We start from the raw sequence: 21,345 nt of genomic DNA on the forward strand, positions 1-21,345 counted from the left end.
ATGTGGGTAAGAGGAACCCGAATTATAGCTACGTCTTGCAAGGTTCCGCGTTAGGAGTTACAGATCAAGAAAGGGATCTGGGTGTCGTCGTCGATGATACGCTGAAACCTTCTGCTCAGTGTGCTGCTGCGGCTAGGAAAGCGAATAGAATGTTGGGTGTTATTAGGAAGGGTATGGAGTCCAGGTGTGCGGATGTTATAATGCCGTTGTATCGCTCCATGGTGCGACCGCACCTGGAGTATTGTGTTCAGTACTGGTCTCCGTATCTCAAAAAAGATATAGTAGAATTGGAAAAGGTACAGCGAAGGGCGACGAAAATGATAGTGGGGATGGGACGACTTTCCTATGAAGAGAGGCTGAGAAGGCTAGGGCTTTTCAGCTTGGAGAAGAGACGGCTGAGGGGAGATATGATAGAAGTGTATAAAATAATGAGTGGAATGGATCGGGTGGATGTGAAGCGACTGTTCACGCTATCCAAAAATACTAGGACTAGAGGGCATGAGTTGAAGCTACAGTGTGGTAAATTTAAAACGAATCGGAGAAAATTTTTCTTCACCCAACGTGTAATTAGACTCTGGAATTCGTTGCCGGAGAACGTGGTACGGGCGGTTAGCTTGACGGAGTTTAAAAAGGGGTTAGATAGATTCCTAAAGGACAAGTCCATAGACCGCTATTAAATGGACTTGGAAAAATTCCGCATTTTTAGGTATAACTTGTCTGGAATGTTTTTACGTTTGGGGAGCGTGCCAGGTGCCCTTGACCTGGATTGGCCACTGTCGGTGACAGGATGCTGGGCTAGATGGACCTTTGGTCTTTCCCAGTATGGCACTACTTATGTACTTATGTACTTATGCCTGAAGTGCACTGCACCCAATAAAAACTGCTCTAGGGACCTGCATACTGCTGTGATGGAGCTGGGTATGACATTTGAGGCTGGCATTTGAGGCTCTCCCTCCACTAGTCCGTTCCCCTCTCTCTCCTTCCCCTCATTCCCTTTCCTCCTTTCCTGAAGTTACTATTGAGGAAACTACACTTCTCCTTTCTTCCTCAAAATGTACCACCTGTTCCTCTGATCCCATTCCCACCCACCTTCTTAATGCCATCTCTCCTGCTCTTATTCCTTTTATCTGTCACATTCTCAACCTCTCACTTTCCACTGCGACTGTCCCTGCTGCCTTTAAACATGCTGTGGTCACACCTCTCCTTAAGAAGCCTTCACTCGACCCTACTTGTCCCTCTAATTACCGATCCATCTCCCTCCTTCCTTTTCTCTCCAAATTACTTGAGCGTGCTGTTCACCGCCGCTGCCTTGATTTTCTCTCCTCACATGCTATTCTTGACCCACTACAATCTGGTTTTCGCCCTCTCCACTCAACCGAAACTGCGCTTACTAAAGTCTCCAATGACCTATTACTGGCTAAATCCAGAGGTCAATATTCCATCCTCATTCTTCTTGATCTTTCCGCTGCTTTTGACACTGTCGATCACAGCATACTTCTCGATACCCTGTCTCACTTGGATTCCAGGGCTCTGTCCTTTCCTGGTTCTCTTCCTACCTCTCCCTCCGCACCTTTAGTGTTCACTCTGGTGGATCCTCTTCTACTTCTATCCCTCTGCCTGTCGGCGTACCTCAAGGTTCTGTTCTTGGTCCCCTCCTCTTTTCTATCTACACTTCTTCCCTTGGTTCATTAATCTCATCTCATGGCTTTTCCTACCATCTCTATGCTGATGACTCCCAAATCTACCTTTCTACCCCTGATATCTCACCTTGCATCCAAACCAAAGTTTCAGCGTGCTTGTCTGACATTGCTGTCTGGATGTCTCAACGCCACCTGAAATTAAATATGACCAAAACCGAGCTTCTCATTTTCCCCCCCAAACCCACCTCCCCGCTCCCCCCGTTTTCTATTTCTGTTGATGGCTCTCTCGTTCTCCCTGTCTCCTCAGCTCGAAACCTTGGGGTCATCTTTGACTCTTCTCTCTCCTTCTCTGCTCATATCCAGCAGATTGCCAAGACCTGTCATTTCTTTCTTTACAACATCCGTAAAATCCGCCCCTTTCTTTCCGAGCACTCTACCAAAACCCTCATCCACACCCTTGTCACCTCTCGTTTAGACTACTGCAATCTGCTTCTTGCTGGCCTCCCACTTAGTCACCTCTCCCCTCTCCAGTCAGTTCAAAACTCTGCTGCCCATCTCATCTTCCGCCAGGGTCGCTTTACTCATACTACCCCTCTCCTCAAGACCCTTCACTGGCTCCCTATCCGTTTTCGCATCCTGTTCAAACTTCTTCTACTAACCTATAAATGTACTCACTCTGCTGCTCCCCAGTATCTCTCCACACTCGTCCATCCCTACACCCCTTCCCGTGCACTCCGCTCCATGGATAAATCCTTCTTATCTGTTCCCTTCTCCACTACTGCCAACTCCAGACTTTGCGCCTTTTGGCTCGCTGCACCCTACGCCTGGAATAAACTTCCTGAGCCCCTACATCTTGCCCCATCCTTGGCCACCTTTAAATCTAGACTGAAAGCCCACCTCTTTAACATTGCTTTTGACTCGTAACCACTTGTAACCACTCGCCTCCACCTACCCTCCTCTCTTCCTTCCCTTTCACATTAATTGATTTGATTTGCTTACTTTATTTATTTTTTGTCTATTAGATTGTAAGCTCTTTGAGCAGGGACTGTCTTTCTTCTATGTTTGTGCAGCGCTGCGTATGCTTTGTAGCGCTATAGAAATGCTAAATAGTAGTAGTAGTAGTAGTGGCATATAGGCTGGAAAAAAATGTTTTTTAATTTTTGGGGGGGTGGGAGGGGGTTGGTGACCACTGGGGGAGTAAGGGGAGGTCATCCCCCATTCCCTCCGGTGGTCATCTGGTCAGTTCAGGCATCTTTTTGAGTCTTGGTCGTGAAAAAAATTGGACAAAGTAAAGTCGGCCAAATGCTCGTCAGGGATGCCCTTCTTTTTTCCCTTATCGGCCAAGTGCATCCATCTCTTAACCATGCCCCCATCCCGCCTTCAGTACACTGCCGACACGCCCCCGTGAACTTTGATCATTCCCGCGACAGAAAGAAGTTGAGGACGCCCAAAATTGGCTTTCAATTATGCCAATTTGGGCGACCCTGAGAGAAGGACGCCCATCTCCCAATTTGTGTCGGAAGATGGGCGCCCTTCTCTTTCAATTATGCCACTGAAAGTGGGTCTTTTACTAAACCTTGGCTTGAGTTATCTGCAGCAGGGCCCATTTTATTCCTATGGGCCCTGCTGCAAATAACTTGAGCTAAGTTTTAGTAAAAGACCCCCAAAGCCATGAAGCAAGATACTCCCTATTATCTTACATTCTATATACCTAACAGATCACTAAAGTCACAAGGTGCTCTCCTTTTGACAATTCCATCTTTAAGGAGAGTTCACTTTGAAGAGACTCAGACTTGCACTTTCTCTATTGCTAGACCTAAAGAATGGAGCCATCTCTTGGACTGCTTATGACTTATGTCAGATACCACTACCATTAAGAGACAATTGAAAGCACAATTGTTCAAAGGCATCTTTGTAGATATAGGTTGATTAAGACTCTGTCACTTCTGATAACTGCAAAAGGAACCACTTTTTCCTGTTTTATAAGGCAAAGAATGGGCATGGGCTATGTCCAGTCTGTATGATAGTTGTCTTATATTTTGGTTTTATGCTATTTTTATGTAAATTGAGCTGTGTATCTTATATTGAGATCCACCTTGGTTTAAGGTGGATCATAAATACAATAAATAAGCAATATAAACAAAGGTCCATCTAGCCCAGTATCCTGTTTCCAACAGTGGCCAATCCAAGTCATAGGTACCTGGTAGGATCCCAAAAAATGGCAAGGTTCTATGCTACTTACCTTAATGGATAAGCAGTGGCTTTCCCTGGATCTATCTTAAGATCAATTTATGAATTTCATTTCTAGGAATTTGTCCAAACCTAACTGGTTTTACCACATCCTCTACCAATGAGTTCCAGAGCTTTAAGGCATTGGGTGAAAAACATATTTCTCCTATTTGTTTTTAATATATTATGATGAAATTTTGTGGTGTCCCCTAGTTTTTGAACTTATTGAAAGAGTAAACAAATGATTTGTGTTTACCTATTCCACCCATTTTTGGTGACAAGGAGTAAATTGGCATCTTTGTGCAGGCCATTAAAAAGGCAATGCAAATAAAATTATTTTTTTCTCAGTTTGGACATATGGATGCATCAAAATATGCAATCTCTTTAAACTAAAGAGGTCATTTAGAAGCCTTGTGGCATTCACATGCATAGATTGCATACACACGTAAATGGCAATTTCAGAATGTCATTCTTTACACATATAGATGGCCAGGTTGCACAGATTTAAAAGGGGCTTCTTTTGGGTAGGACAAAATATTATTTATGTGTTTCCCATTGTCCAATTTTACAATTGGAATACCCAAATAGGTTAAAAGAAATTCCTCATTACCTTTAGCAACTCCTCTGAGTCAAACATAGGTTTTTGCAAAGATCTCTTTTCAGCCAGGGCTTGAAATAGATGATCAAGGAGGCCATTTGAGTTTAACCCTCCCAGTAATTTATTCAGGATTTAAAAATTAAAAATTGGCTGTTCAGCTTTGTCCACTAATTGGCAGGACTAACATGGAAACCTTTCTGGAACACAACTCTTCTGAATATAGTTCCTGGTGATTACATATATGGGACTAGATACTATATATGGCGCCTGAAAAATTGGTGCCAAAAATATTTCTGCCTATCATATTCTGTAAACTACGCCTAGATTTAGGCGCCGATTATAGAATATGCTTAGTTGATATCTCAGCACCTAAATCTACATACATCCATTTACACCAATGAAAATGTGGCGTAAATCCAGGCATGTAGATTTACACTCACCGGGCCATATTCTATAACTACGCATGTCAATTTCAGAATGCCCACATAACCCTCATTTCCCCACCCATAACCATGCCCCATTTTGCCTGTGTGAGTTAAGAAGTTCAGCACACTTTGTTACAGAATATGCTCGGCGAGCTGTGTGCCTAAATTTGAATTAGTGCCAATTAATGCTCATTGTTGCTTGTCAAGTGCTGTTATCAGCGCTCATTAGCTTAATAAGACAATTAAGTTGCGTGCGTTGTTATAGAATCCACACTGATTTTGGCATGGAATCTCTAGGTGCGCAATAAAGAATGCGGGGGAGAAAGCTGTTATACAGATACAGGTCTTTCCTATGTTCTAAGGGCATTTTTACCATAGCCATATAAAAAGCCTTTTTTTCCCTCTTATTTCATTAATGGCAGCATGCTAATGTTACCATTAGTGTGCAGCCATTTTTTAAAATTACCTTGGGAGCAGTTATCGCTACTTACTTAGCAGGTATGGGCTCCTGCATTAACCGTGCACTGACTAGTTAGTGCAAAGTAATGTAAGTACGCTAACTGGTTAGCTCAGGAATACCTACTCTCCACCCTTGCGCAGCACAGAGAGGGTTTAAAGTTCAGAACAAAGTCCAAATAGCAAAAAAAAAGCACCAAAGGCCTTCGAAAAAGGGACATAGTTCCTTTAATCATATGGCTTGAACATCAATCGTCCATAAAATGACCCAACAGATCTGACTACAAAGAGACCGCCTCTGCTTCTAATATATGTGCAAGGGAGAAAGTTTGTTTTCTGCACATTTCATCATTTAGATACTGTTAAATGTTTGACCCCTGATGCAGGCGCTGTGCGCCAAAACATAGCCCATGTTGGATCAATTTATGGAAGACTGATGTTCTAGCCATATGATTAAAGAAACTGTGTCCCTTTTATGAAGGCTCGTGGTGCTTTTTTTGCTATTTGTACTCTCCACCCTTGATATGTCTTCTGAAAAAATAACTACCATGCAATTAGCATACATACATGCCTAAACTAACACAGAATGCTTTAATACATCCCATGATAGGCTATTTTTGCTGTGCTAAGCACGTGTTGGTGCTTAATTCTAGTTTAGTATAAGGACCCTTTAATGAGGTTGATGTGTTCAGAACTGCACAAAGGCCACATCACACAATAAAAAGGCAAATGATGAGCACAAACCCACCCACCTATTCCTCTTTTAAGTGTGCAAAATTTAATGATTTGCCTTCCAAATAGCTATTTTTTCCCACAGTGGTTGTCTTCTGTCATTTCATTTAAATTCACAAATAATGAGCAGCTGTGATGCAAAATTATGCCAAGGAGCTCCTTAACTATGAATGTATAGCTGAACTACATATGAAAACCTCTTTGCAAATCAGCTTCACCTCAGCTCTGTGCAGCTTAGTATATCAGTCTTCCTGTCTTTAGTCTTAAAGGCTATTTTCTTTATTCAATTACTTTGTTAGCTTTCTAATTCATTTTGTTTTCTGTTAAAAAGTCTTCAAGTATTGGCAGAGGGTAATTGTCGCACACAGTCTATGTTAGCAGTTATTTTAGCTTTTCAAAATTCTTTCAACATTTCCAGACTGGGTTTACTATATTCTTTACTCTGTACTTGGATGTTTTCTGCTGCTCATATCAAGGTACCTGAAGGACAGAGGGGCCCTTTTACCATGCAGCATTAAAAAGTGACCTGCGCTATCCCCAGTGCAGGTCGTTCCCATGTGCTAAGGCCACTTTTAGCTCTGCCGGTAAATGGACGATTTTTCTATTTCAGCAATAACGGCCACATGCTAATTTTCCCATTAGCACATAGCCATTGCCATGTGAGCATTTACTGATACCCAGGGCCGCCGTGAAGGGGGGCAAGATTCACCTGGGCTGGGCCTCCAAGGGAGGCCTGGCACCAGGATCTGTCTCCTGCTCCTGACGGAACCAGGGTGATCGCGTCCCAACAGGAGCAGGAGAGAGAGACAAACTCCAGCACCGGGCCCCCGTTAGAGGCTGGGGAGGAGCAGACACAGGGCTTCTGTGCCTCTGGTTTGGCTGGCAGGGGTCCCCAAGCCCCGCCAGCAGAAACCTTTCTCTAGCACTGTTCGCTGCCGCATTGCCTGCCCTGCAGCTGCTTTCCCCTTATTCAATTCAATTCAATTTAGGTCTTATATACTGCTAATATCCCCTGTTTAGGGTTCAGTGCGGTTTAGAACATTAGTGGAACAACAGCTACAGTTTTATAAGTAGGCTAATGGGTGAATACATTCTTATTGAATAGTTGTGATGTTATAGAGCGTTACACGGTGTGATTATAGTCTGTGTTAAATTTGATATTTCTAAAGGCTATTTGGGGATCAGTGCTTGATAAGTATTGCATAGCAGTCTTTGGGAGAAGAAGGTTTTTAGCTTCTTTTGGAAGCTGAGGTAGTTATTCTCTGTTCTGATAGGCAGAGGGAGTGAGTTCCATAAAGCAATCCCTGCCATTGAGAAGAGTGAGTTAAAGATCTTCTGAGATCGGATTCCCTTGTGAAACGATGGGGCTAGGATCAGTTGTTCTTTTAGTCTGTTGGAGTGAACAATACAAATAGATGAGATGTTGATCAGGAGTGCAGAGGTAGCACCTTGAAGAATCTGAAAGACTAGGCAGGCAACCTTAAACTTAGTTCTTCAGCTATTGGTAGCCAGTGTAGTTTTGTAAGGTAAGGTGAGACATCCTGATTGTTGCCGATCGAGTAAGATCTTGATGTGTGGATGTCAGAGGTAGAAGGAGCATGATGTCATCTGCGTATGATAGTAATTCTCCTGATCCCAGGTGAATAGAGCTAAGGGAAGACATGAAGAAGTTGAACAGGATGGGAGAGAGTGGGGACACTTGGGGAACCCCACATTTTGGAATCCAAGTGGAAAGGTTTTTGTTTTGTTTTACTGAGTAACTACGGTTTGAGAGGAATTCGTTGAACCATTTGAGGACTTGACCAGTAATTCCAATCTTATTCAGATGGTCTAGTAGCATTACGGAATCCACTGCATCGAATGTTGCTGAGATGTCGAACTGAAGTAGAAGCACCTGATCCCCCTTGCATAGGTGTTTTTTGGCATACGTTGTTAGCACTAAGAGCAGGGTTTTAGTGCTGTGTGTGGATCTGAATCCGAATTAGGACTGGTGTAGTGTGGAAAATGTGTCCAGATATTTGGAGAATTGTTTACTTACATATGATTCAAGCATTTTTGTAAAAAGTGGTATACTCGCCACTGAGTGATAATTTGCTCATGTCGCACATGCTCATTTTGATGAAATTGAGTATGTGCAACGTGAGGGGGAAAGCAGCCACAGGCCAGACAATGTGGCAGAGAACAGCACTGGAGAAAGGCTTCTGCTGGTGGGGCTTGGGGACCTCCACCAGCCAAGGTATGTGGAGATGCGGCGGGGAGTGGAGGTGGGGCAAAATGTGCCCCCCCCCCCCTTTTGTTTGACCTCTTCCCACTCTCCTTGGGGGTATAGGCACTACTGGTTAAGAATTCCTATTGTACTGTTTCCTCACTGACCTGATAAATAACTCTCAAAGGGGGGAAGGGAAGAGAAAGAGATTGATTTAGTTCATGCCATTCTCAGTTGTAGCTCAAGGCAACTTACATTCAGTAGGTGTTTTCCTGTCCCCAGAGAGCTTACAATATAAAAACTAGGTCTACATTCCCAACCAAGGAAGCAGCGCATGTAAATCTATCTCATACATATTCATTGTGGATATCCTGAAAATCCAGTTGCTTAAGTGTGCCTCAAGGACTGGATTGAGAACTACTGCTCTAACCATTAGACTACAAAGATATAAAAAGTTGACCCAGTAAACACGTATCACCTTCAACGTGTTTGCTGAGGCTTATTTCTGTTACAAAGTTCATAATTCTGTAATGCATTTAACTTTTATTATAAAAAGTACCTAAGGAAATGTACCTTTATTCTTCTGAAATTCTTTAGTTCCATCACAGCACTACAGCAAATTCTTTGGCTTTTTCTTCCTATATAAAACAAAATTTTAACTGTGTTTTTAACAGACATCACTACTACAAGAAAGTGGGAACAAGAAAAATCAGCGCTGCACGAAGAGGAATCCAATCTGCCCACACTACACCCTGCCACATGGGGCATCTGTCAAGCAGAAAGTGAGGTCACATATGGAGAAGTGGAGCACAGACTTGATTTACTCCAAGAACAACTCAACAGGTACAGATACCCATATTAAACCCCTTACTCATCTGTTCAATAGTGATGTTATTTCAGTCATTCTCATAATAAAACATTTGTCTTGTTTGTCTGTCTTGATTGTAAGCTCTGTTGAGCAGGGACTGTCTCTTATGTTTTTGTGTACAGCAATGTGTACATCTACAGAAATAAGTAGTACTAGTAGTAGTAAACACAACCAGGAGTTCGCAACACAGTCCTCCAGATACACCTAGTAAGTCAGGTTTCAGCATATCCACAACACGGGCATAGCCAGAGTCCAAGGTGGGGGGCACATTTTGTTCGCTGCCCCGCCGCCCCCCCCTCACCATCGCCCCCCTCTGCTGCCTTGCTGCCCCCTCCACTGCCCAGTGCTGCTGCTGCTGTACATTTTGGCAGGCGGAAGTCCCCAACCCTCGCCAGCTGAAGCACCGCCGCCACAAATACCTCGGCTGGTAGGGGTCCCCAACCCCCACCAGCTGAGGACTTGTCCAGCGCTGGTCTCCGGCGCCACCGCATTGCCTGCCCTGCTCTCTCTTCCCCTCACGTCCAGCACGCTCCTTTTAGGCCATTTCTGGTGACTGGCATTGACAATCCTTTTTTTTCAGTCAGCTCAAATTTAACCGGCTAAATGAATATTTAGCGCTGGTCAGTTAAGTTTGTAGTGGTCAAAGATAGGGCAGCTACTTAGTCAGTCCAATTTGTCTGCTTAACTTATTTGACCAGCATTTGAGTATTTGCAGATAGCCAGCTATATTGTGCAATATTGCCAGTTAGCCTCTATCCCCTGGATTCTATATATCGAACCTAGCATTCCACACTGAAATCCAAGCATATTCTATAACAATGCACGTAACTTAATTGGCTTAACAAGCTAATCAGCGTTGATTAGTGCTCATTATTGCTTGTTAAGTGCTGTTATCAGCATTGATAATAGCACTTAACAAGCAATAATGAGCACTAATTGGCAATCATTAGAATTTATGCGCACAACTTGCTAAGCATATTCTGTAATGAACTACACCTATATTCTATTGCACACAGTTCAAAATGGGCATGGTTTTGGGTGGGAAAATGGGTGTTTTGTGGGTGTTCCAAAATGTATGTGCATAGTAATAGAATATGGCCCACTGCACGCAAATTGACATGTAGAGATTTACGCCACATTTTTGGCTTGGATTTGGTCATTTCTGAGATGGGTGTCCTTGATTTCCATTATCGCTGAAAACCGAGGACAACCATCTCTAAGGTCGACCTAAATGTTGAGGTTTGGGCGTCCCCGACCGTATTATCAAAACAAAAGATGGACGCCTGCCTTGTTTCGATAATACGGGTTTCCCCACCCCTTTGCGGGGGCGTCCTGCGAGGATGTCCTCAGCAATACTTGGGCGCCCCATTCGATTATGCCCCTCCACGTGTTTTTGCCTCCAACGCAATCTTTTTTTTTAAGTCCCTCTTTGTCTTCCTTATCAGCGCTTTGCATTTGACTTGACATTCCTTATGCTGTTTCTTATTATTTTCAGTCAGTTCCTTCTTCCATTTTCGGAAGGATTTTCTTTTAGCTCTAATAGCGTCCTTCACCTCACTTTTTAACCATGCCGGCTGTCGTTTGGTCTTCCTCCTTCCTTTTTTAATACATGAAATATATTTGGCCTGGGCTTCCAGGATGATATTTTTGAACAGCATCCATGCCTGATGTAAATTTTTGACCCTCACAGCTGCTCCTCTAAGTTTTTTTTTCACCATTCTTCTCATTTTATCATAGTCTCCTTTTCGAAAGTTAAACGCTAATGTATTGGATTTCCTGATTATACTTACTCCAAAGCTAATTTCAAATCTGATCATATTATGATCACTGTTATCAAGTGACCCCATCACCATTACCTCTCACACCAGATCATGCGCTCCACTAAGGACCAGGTCTAGAATTTTTCCTTCTCTTCTCGGCTCCTGTACCAGCTGCTCCATCAAGCAACCCTTGATTTCGTCAAGGACTTTTACCTCCCTAGCATACTCTGATGTTACATTTACCCAGTCAATATCGGGGTAATTGAAATCACCCATTATTATCATGTTGCCCAGTTTGTTAGCCTCCCTAATTTCCTTTAACATTTCTACATCTGTCTGTTCATCCTGGCCAGGCAGACGGTAGTACACTCCTATCACTATCCTTTTCCGCTTACACACAATCCACAGTGATTCCAAGAAGTGTTTTGTTTCCTGCAGAATTTTCAATCTATTTGATTCAAGGCTCTTCTTAATATGCAATGCTACCCCTCCACCAATTTGATCCACCCTATCACTACGATAGAATTTGTACCCCAGTATGACAGTGTCCCACTGGTTATCCTCCTTCCACCAGGTCTCAGAGATGCCTATTATATCTAATGTTTTATTAGTGCAATATATTTTAACTCTCCCATCTTATTTCTTAGGCATCTGGCATTCGCATATAGATATTTCAAACTATGTTTACATCATGCTCAGTAGTTGACAGTATTAATTTGCAATCTTTTGTCTGATTTTTATTTTTATTTAAGGACACCTGATCTACTATGGTCTCTTTTGCAACCTCACTATTGGGATACCCTATCTTCCCTGTTTTGGTGATATCTTTAAAAGATACCTTATTCCGAACCATGCACTTTTGAGCGACTGTTGGCCTTCCCCCAGTCTCTAGTTTAAAAGCTGCTCTATCTCCTTTTTAAATGCCAATGCCAGCAGCTGGCATCTTTTTTCGGAATAGGCTCCCCCTTCCCCAGAATGTTGCCCAGTTCCTAACAAATCTAAAACAAATCCTCCCTGCGCCATCGTCTCATCCACGCATTAAAAATATCGTCCGGCATGTCATTTCTGGGAATTTTCATTATATTTGAGTTATCTTGTCATTACAAAATCAGTTTTATTTATTTATTGATATTTATTAACCGCCTTTATGAAGAGATTCACCCAAGGTGGTGTACAGCAGGTATTGTTTAACATAAAACTTACAGTTTTGTTAACAGCCTAAGAATAGTAAAATGACCAAATATAAACATAAATACAATAAATGAGGTAAACTTGGAAACAGCAAATTGAAGACTTAGAGGAATAATGTTGCTTGCGAGCTACTTCACAAGTAGCATTATTCCCATTTCCCGGGAGCATCAGGCCACTGTGGCCCAATATTCCTGGACTTGTAAGCCTGGTCACCCCGGCAGCATCCAGAGGACCAGATAGCCCTTATGGGAGGAGGTCTGGATGCTGCCAGGGAGAACCAGTTCTACGGTATTTTAAGTCAATTGGCATTAGGGTCAAATAATTGCATTAAGCGCCAAATAATATGCATTACGGCACTAACGCCACTTGATGAATCCCCCCTAAATGACTTTTTCCCTTAATATTTTATTTCTAGAGTTTTGCTGAAAACCTGTAAGTCTTGTATTTGGCTCAATTGAAATGTTGATATGTCTAAATGCCCATCTTCGTTTTCAGAATAATATATTGCTCAAATATTTTGTGAAGTTCTTAAATTCCTATCCATGCCTCTTATATCAACGTATACAACTCTTCACAATCATGGTCTCATGGTTTTAATTCAAAGTCTCTTGTTTGTTTTTGTGTGCATGTCTTGCTTGTATTGGCTAAAAGAAGCAGAGTCTGTCTCTTATTTCTTTCTGTAAAGTATTGTGGATGTCAACTAGTGCTATACAAATGACAATAATGGACCCAATATTTAACCACAGCGCTCAAAAATTAAATAAAATGTCAGCTGTAATGGATAAAATGAAACCAAATATTCAACACCAGTACCTGAATATCTGATTTCAGAGCCGACCCAAAATACTATCCGGTTAACAGCAATATTCAGACTGTTAACCGGATAATTAACAGGGTAAAGTTAGGACAGCCATTTTGCTATCCTAACTTATCTGGTTTGTTATCTGCTTAGTGATCAGAATATGGCCACTAACCAGATAACCTCCAGTTCTACTCAAGCTAAACCCTCTTGCCATCCCGGCACTGTCTGGATAGTGCCAAAGCAGTCAAACGGCATAACCAACAGCATTCTCTAGTTGGTGCCACTCAGTATCCCTCTTGCTGACAAGTATCTAGTTAGCAGTGACTACTAACTGAATAGTTGCCTTTGAAATCAATCCCCATGATGATAATAGTAGTCCTAAAAGGAGTGGCCTAGTGGTTAGGGTGGTGGACTTTGGTCCTGAGGAACTGAGTTCAATTCCCACTTCAGGCACAGGCAGCTCCTTGTGACTCTGGGCAAGTCACTTAACCCTCCATTGCCCCATGTAAGCCACATTGAGCCTGCCATGAGTGGGAAAGCACAGGATACAAATGTAACTAAAAAATAATAATAATGTCATCTCAATGCTGAATTGATTCTTTGTTGGTATATTGTTTATAGTCTGTCTTTTAATCTTTCAGAATCTTGAGTAAATTGTTCAAAACTATAAACAACACAATTTCAGCATATATTTCTATTTTTATTGGAAAAACCTGATAGATGAGCCATAGAAAGCCTCACTGCTCCCTCTGCTGTCCATTCCCATTATAACATTTTTTAGTGCTTCAAAATCAGTCATTTGAGTGGGTTGCCCATCACAGCAAGTTGGTAGACTCTTTTAACAGGGTTCATCCAGTCCTGGTTCTCCTATTGCATGGAAGGGACTTTTAGCTCTGATTTCCCTGTTGCATTCCCTCAGGAAAATAAGACTACAAGCCCCTGAATTCAGGGGAATAAACCCACAACTAAAATCATCCCTGTCAGCAATTCTGTAACATCTTTCAGAGCAGTGTTGTTATGATTATACATTAATATGATGCGACTCATTTACTTTAATTTTATTCATTTCAGACTGGAATCACAAATGACTGCTGATAGTCAGCCATCCTCCAATTAACTGCAGGACAATCAGTGCTGTTCCACCTTCCTACAGTTTGGTAACGGCAGGAATAGATATCAAAGGCCACTAGAATGACAATGCACAGTGCTAACCCGGTGGCATCTATTAAAACAGACAGAAGCTTCAGTCATCATCACAAGTAGCATATGCTGAATATCTTGACTAGGAATCTGACTTCCCTAAGGCCTATGTACTAAGCATTTTTCTCATAGACAACAAATTTTGGGGCAACTCTATAAAATAGGCACCACCAGCTGCATGCCTATTACTTGTAATGTTTATAACTAAAGACATTTATGAATATATGTGCTCATATGTGCATAAATGCCAAGATTCCACCTAAGGGCTAGCCTGTGAATACACACCTAACTTATATAGAGGACTATATCTATATATGGCGCCTAAAAAATCGGCACCAAATAAAAGCGCTATTCTCTAAGCTGTGCTTAAGTTAGGTGCAATTTACAGAATAGCATGGGAATCACACCTACTTTTGGCATGGCCATTTGCACCAGCTGAAACATGGTGCAAATGTACGTACCATAAATTGTACGCATATCTCCCTTATTCTATAACAACCTGCACAAATGCTAGGAACTTCCCCATTCTACCCATGACCCTCCCATTTAACGTCCCTTTTTTTTTTTTACTTGCACATCAATTTAGCACAGATCCCGGGCCTACATTTACATGCATAAATTCCAATTGAAATCTAATTGATTGTTAAAAGGCCAATTATTGGTGCTAATTAACTCATTCAATTAAACTGAATGTACAAATATCAACAGCCTCTGTTTGCTGATCACACTACACCGGTGGTTTCCAAACCTTTCTGGGGCTTCCACAGTCAGATTTTCAGGAATCCACAACAAATATTCATGAGAGAATGAATATTCATTGTGGATAGCCTAAAAAACCTGACCAGCTGGGAATCCCCCAGAATAGGCTTGAGAATTACTCCACTACACTAATAGTTGAAAGTGAAGAACATTTAGAATGTATTTAGATGTATGATAAGGACACAAAGACCAAATTCCATATATGGCACCAAAATATCAGTGCTAGTCTACAAAATGTGCTCTGAGTTGGTGCTGTTTATAGAATAGTACCTAACACCGGGATCCACACCTAACTTTTAGGCATGAGGATTTACACCAACTGAAACCAGGTGTAAATCTTTGCACCTAAATTAGGCATAGATCAGGCATATTCTGCAAAAGTGAGAACAAATTCTTGGAATGCCCATGATAAGCCCTGTGCCCCTCCCATGGCCACACCCCTTTCAAAATCCACACACTAGAATTTACGCGTGCATCTTTAAAGAATATGCCTAGCAAGATGCTCCGCATAAACTCTACTTGTTGCCAATTAGCACCAATAATTATTTATTTATTTATTTATTTAAAACATCTATTGACCACTCAATCCACAATTCAAGGTGTAATTGATTATTACTTCTAGGCAGTAATTGATTATTAGTGCCCAATTAGCACTAATTTGCTCATTATCCAATAAAATTGCATGCTGAAATTGGGTGCACGACCACATTTCCATGCACAATTTGAGTGCCATATGTAGAATCCAGGGGAAAATGAAAAAAGGGATTCAAACAATCTGAAGAAGACAAAAGTGATGACAACAGGAGCAAGTACAAACTTCAGAGTTGATGGTGAAGACATTGAAAATCATAGGACATTTTCTGCCTTTTAGGATCAATCAACAACAACAAAGGCTTCAGTAGTCGAGGGTATGCCGCAGGATAGCACTTGGTAGAGCTGCAATGAAAAGGATTGGAGAGAAATTTCAAGTCATGTGATGCTTAATTACCAGCAAAGATTCTAATTATACAGATCTTTTTCTATTATACTGTATGTATGCAAAAGTTGGACCATGAAAAAAACAGAAGATGCTTTGAGGCATTTGAGTTATGATGCTGGAGACAATGGTTACAAATACTATGGACTGCCAAGAAATTGAACAGATATAACCTTGACCAAATAAAACCCAAATTCTTACTAGAACAGGGGTAGGCAACCTTGGTCCTTGAGGGCCACAACTCAGTCAGGTCTTCAGGATTTCCCCAATGAATATGCATGAGATCTGTTTGCAAGCACTGCTTTTTATACATATTCAATGGGAAAATCCTGAAAACCCAACTGGGTTGCGGCCCTCAAGGATCAAGGTTGCCTACCCTGTACTAGATCACATGACTAGGCTGAAACTATTTTGGTCATATTATGCAACATCCAAAGTTGCTAGAAAAAGCAAATAATTCTGGGAAAGGCTGAAAGAAAAAGAGGGCATGGAAGCAATAAGATGGACTGACACAATGATAACAACAACAATGAATGCTCCATTAAAAAGCTTCCCCACACAAATAGTAGTCAGAACGTTCTGGAGAATGTCAATCTATATGGCCACCAGAAGTTGGCTTCAATTTAATGGCAATTAATCAATCAGTTATAAAATTGCCCTGCATACAGGAAACAGAACAAAAGATTTTCAGCAGAGTCATGGCTGGCATGAAACCACTGGAAAATTCACAGCTGGTTATAGAGCATTTGACTGGCCAGGTGCTAATCCTGGCCAGTTAAATGCTGTTGAATATCAGGGGGGGGGGGGGGGTATTTGAAAAGCCATATAAAAAAATAAAAATAAGACACACAAACATATAAACTAATCTAACATCTTATCCCAAGTACCACAGAGAGCACTCTTGGTTATTGCCTTAGAGAGATCGCTGATCATTAGGTGTAAGTATTGTGTTGTTAAACACAAGTTCACATTGCTCCTTAGAAATCTGTCACTATTCAAATTAAAAAACTAAAAAAACAGTGGGGCCCTATATCAAATTAATTCCTAACTTTACTAAAGGTTTGCTAATGGATTTAGCGTACGCCAATGATATTCCTATGGGCATCTTATCATTTAGCACATGCTAAATTTGTAAGCACATCTTATAAAAGGACACCTTGTGAAAGTTGTGCTCATACATTGGCCTCTTTGAGTTACTAGGGCTGAGTGCCTAAAGTTTTGCTCAAAACTTTCACTAAACTAATGTAGCAGCCTTAAAAATGGGTGGTAACATAGGCGGATTTAGGATGGGGAAAAGAAGTTAGGAGCTTAGCACTGATTTTCAGCACTGGGCTCATAAATTAGACTCATAAAACTAGGCAAACAATGGCAGGCTTAAATTTATTAGCATAATTTTTAAGCTCCTATAATTAAGAAAGACATTTCAGCTGAAAATAGGGCACAAATTTATGAGCCTAATTTAGGAGCTGAACATTTTCTGAATATTGGAGCTAATCTGATAGCCAAAGATGGACCCACAGGGAAAATTCATTGCCTAAAACATGAAGTTTATGTGTGGTCCTGCTGTACTATTATTTATGTAAATATCTGTGCATATGTATCATAAAAATGACTAATACAGGTTCATTCCAGCCAATATTTAGCCATAGGAGGCAGGCTGGCCTAAGTCCCGCTATCTGCACTGAGCCTAGATATTCAATGCCGAGCTGTTTTTTGGTGACTGGCATTGAATATCCAGGGGGAGGGGTGGAGGTTTCCAGCTGGTTAAACTTAACTGGTCAAGTTGGCCGGTTAAATTTATAGCGGCCAATGAAAGGACTGCTATTTAGGCGGTCCAATTTGGCCGCTAAACTTAGCTGGCGATATGCTAAATATTCACGGCTAGCTGGTTATATTGCATGATATAGCTGGTTACTGCTATAGGGTAGATTCTATATATGGTGCCTGAAAATTGTGCACAGAAGAAAAATACACCTAAGTGTGTTCTCTAAAATACATCTAAATTTATAGAATAGGCTTAAATTCTGTGGGTATATAGCACCTCAACCACGTGATGAAATTTAGTCACAGTCATTTACACCATGTTTTTACTTGGCGCAAATCCCAACGCCTAAAATTAGGCACAGAGCAGGTGAATTCTATAACACGTGGATAGATTGTGGAAATGGCCCATGCCCCTTTTTCAACTATGCGACTTAGAATTTACTAGCACCACCGTTACCGAATATGCTTAGGAAATTGTGTATTAATTCTTAATTAATGTCAATTAGTGCTATTGCTTGTTAACATCCAGTTGACAATGCTGATTGCTTATTAACCATTTAAGTTATGCCATTGTTTATATAATATGCCTTGATTTCTATGCTGAAAATTAAGGCACGATACATAGAATCTGGCAGTATGTGCTAAACACTAATATTCACAGAAATAACCGGCTATCTCATGCTGAATTTTGTCACTTAGCCAGTTAAGTGCTATTTAACTGGCCAGGAGCCATTCTTGGTCGTTAAATAGCGCTGAATATTGGCTAGCTTATGTTTTTGTATGATGATGATATTGATGTTGATGATGATGGTGTTGATGATCATGTGCCATCAAGTCAAGATAGCTCTGGTAACCATATAGATTGATTTTCTCCAGTGTGCTCTATCTTCTGTTTGTCTCTGATGGTTACTCAATGGCATAGTCACAGTTGATATAATTGATCAACTCAAAACTTCCAAATTGGCTCTTCTCAATAAACAACACATATTCAAATAAAATATGAGGAAAAGACCTCAGGGTACAGTCACTGAAATATTATGAATTTGTATTTCTTAAGAATGTAACATCACCTCAAAAGTCATAAAAACCTCTTTTCAGTCCATACTGCAAAAATAATTTGTTTTAAATATTAACTTATCTTAGATATGCCTCTGTGCTGGTTACTGTGTCGTCATGCACTCTTCCCTGGTTTCTATATAGGTCACCCAAAGGTGGATGCTAAAAAAACAATTGCTGACATTAATTGGAGTTGATTTGCACTTAATTGGCACTAATTTGGATTTGTGTGCGTATCTGATTATGCTGTCCTATAATGTTGCACACCCCTAAAGGTATTGTGTGGCCATGGGAGGGGCATGGACAGGTCATAGTACATAGTAGATGACGGCAGATAAAACCTGTATAGTCCTCCAATCTACCCAACAGATAAACTCGTTACATATGGTATGATGTGATACTACTACTACTAATAGCATTGATATAGACGCTACAGACACACGCAGCGCTGAACATTTGACTAGGAGAGACAGTCCCCTGCTCAAAGAGCTTACAATCTAGGTAAAACAGACAGACAAGACATTACGGGCAAGGGAATTACAGGGGTAAAGTGGAATAGGGAGGAGGAGGACAAATGGGTAGTGGCTAGGACCAAAGGCAGCATGGAAAAGGTGAGCCTTCAGCATAGATTTAAAAACAGTAGAGATGAGCTAGATTTAGGGCTCGTGAAGACTGTTCCAGGCATAAGGTGCAGCAAGATAAAAGGAACGAAGTCTGGAGTTAGCGGTGGAGGAGAAGGGGGACGACAAGAGAGACTTGCTCAGAGAGCGGAGTTCACGGGGAGGAATGTAGGGAGAAATAAGAGAGGAGAGGTAACGAGGGGTCATAGAGTGGATGCATTTAAAGGTCAGTAAAAGAAGTTTGAACTGTATACGGAAGCGGACAGAGAGCCAGTGATATGTATATCTGATCTTGATTTGCCTTGCCATTTTTAGGGCATAGACCATAAAAGTCTGCCTTGTTCTAAAATTTCTGAAGTTGTTGTCAAAGCACCTGAAAAGCTCCTCTCCAGCCCATCCAAATCTATTCAGCCTCGATAAGGGCACAGACCGTAGAAGTGTGCCCAGCACTAGCTCTTCAACCTAATGTCCACTAAGCTTCTGTGGATCCATTCCAAATATTTAGGCGCAGTGTTATGCCGGGGTTACGTGTCCAACTAGCATGCCAGGATTTACACCAGGTATCAACTGGGCATGGGAATCCACTCTAAGTACTATTCTGTTAAAGGAGCTCAGCCTGTATCACTCTTTATAGAATAGAATTTAGCACAGATTTTCCCCTGCACCTAAATTTGAATGTCATTTATTGAATCTGGCCATCTATGTGCCTCTGTACTGGTTATTGTGCTTTTGTGCACTCTGGACTAGATTCTATCAAAAAATTGGTGCTGAAAAATTTAAGCGCTGAACACTATTCTGTAAATTATCTGTGTCCTGTACAGAATAGAGCTGAGCACAAAAACATTGCCTAACTTTTGGTTCTGGCAATTATCCCAGCTGAAAGCAGGTATAAATGCAGACGCCTAAGCTAGGCACCAATTGAGTCTATTCTGTAACAATGCACATAAATTCTGGGAACACCCCATGAATGCCCCCAAAATGCCCCTGTCCACATCCCCTTGAAATTACATGCTATAGGAGTTCCACGCACAGCAGTACAGAATACCGCGCATAACTCCCAATTAATGCCAATTAACCCCAGTAATTGGTTGTTAGCCACCAATTATTGGTGCTGATTTGCTCTAATGATTTACGTGTGCAACTTTAGCTGCCATATATACAATCCAGAGATCTGTGTGTCAACAATAGCCACTGTTTTGCCCACCAGGGCTGTTTCAGGGCAAATTCCTAACATGGCACAATGTAGCAAACATCTTCTATCAGCTTTTAACACAAACCACAGGTTCTTTCTACAGCACCTTTCCAACTCAGCTGCCCATATTATTCATAACATTTGCTACCAACACAACATCTCAAATGAACCAGTACTTTTTCTGTCCTGTTATTTGATGGTGCAACTCTTGCATCGATGAAGCATAATAGGAAAAACCATGGTACGTGCAGTCTGGATCTTTGTAAGGACACATGTCCTTGTTCTTATACATTTTCTCTAAGCCTTTCATTGCAGCTCTGTCAAGTACCAGGTGCTGTTGTATTTCTTGACTGCTGGAGCCCTTCTCACTGATAATTGATCCCAGGAGATAGAAATTGTCCGTGATTTCTATGCCTTGGTTATCAACTCTGAAACTGGTGATTGTACCCGTTGTCATAAATTTTGTCTTCTTTCGTTTTCTTGTTTTAACTTTGAACAGGAGGGCCATTAAGTCTGTTTCGCTTTCTGCTGTAAGTGTGGTGCCTTCAAAGTAAAGGAGGTTGTTGATGTTCCTTCCTCCTGTGTTGAATCTGTGTTCATTGTCATGCAATCCAGCTTCTCTCATTATGTATTTGGCTACAAGTTAAACAGATATGGTGCACAAATATAGCCTTGTCTTACTCCTTTGTTAAACCAATCTGGTTTTTTTTTTTTTTTTTAGTAATGAGTATTTCAATTACATCATTAGTGTTAAATGTGAAAGACAGATGGCCCTCATTTTGTAAAACAATGAAAGAAGCATGCTCAAAACAGATAGCAAAAGGCAAAACATTCCCAGCCAACAATTTATCTCAATTCATTTGCAAGGCAG

General features: G+C 41.2%; 1 protein-coding gene across 1 annotated transcript in view; it reads left to right on the forward strand.

Moving 5' to 3' along the window:
* The window catches only part of KCNH7 (potassium voltage-gated channel subfamily H member 7), a 490,323-nt gene that overhangs the window by 452,133 nt on the left and 16,845 nt on the right, over positions 1 to 21,345 (forward strand). The window contains 4 exon segments of the mRNA XM_030210041.1: positions 8,961 to 9,129; positions 13,979 to 14,035; positions 14,037 to 14,088; positions 14,090 to 14,156. Of these exon segments, the coding sequence (XP_030065901.1) occupies positions 8,961 to 9,129; positions 13,979 to 14,035; positions 14,037 to 14,088; positions 14,090 to 14,156 (345 nt within the window).

The sequence above is a fragment of the Microcaecilia unicolor genome, chromosome 7 (genome assembly GCF_901765095.1).
Source record: "Microcaecilia unicolor chromosome 7, aMicUni1.1, whole genome shotgun sequence".
NCBI classification, from domain to species: domain Eukaryota; kingdom Metazoa; phylum Chordata; class Amphibia; order Gymnophiona; family Siphonopidae; genus Microcaecilia; species Microcaecilia unicolor.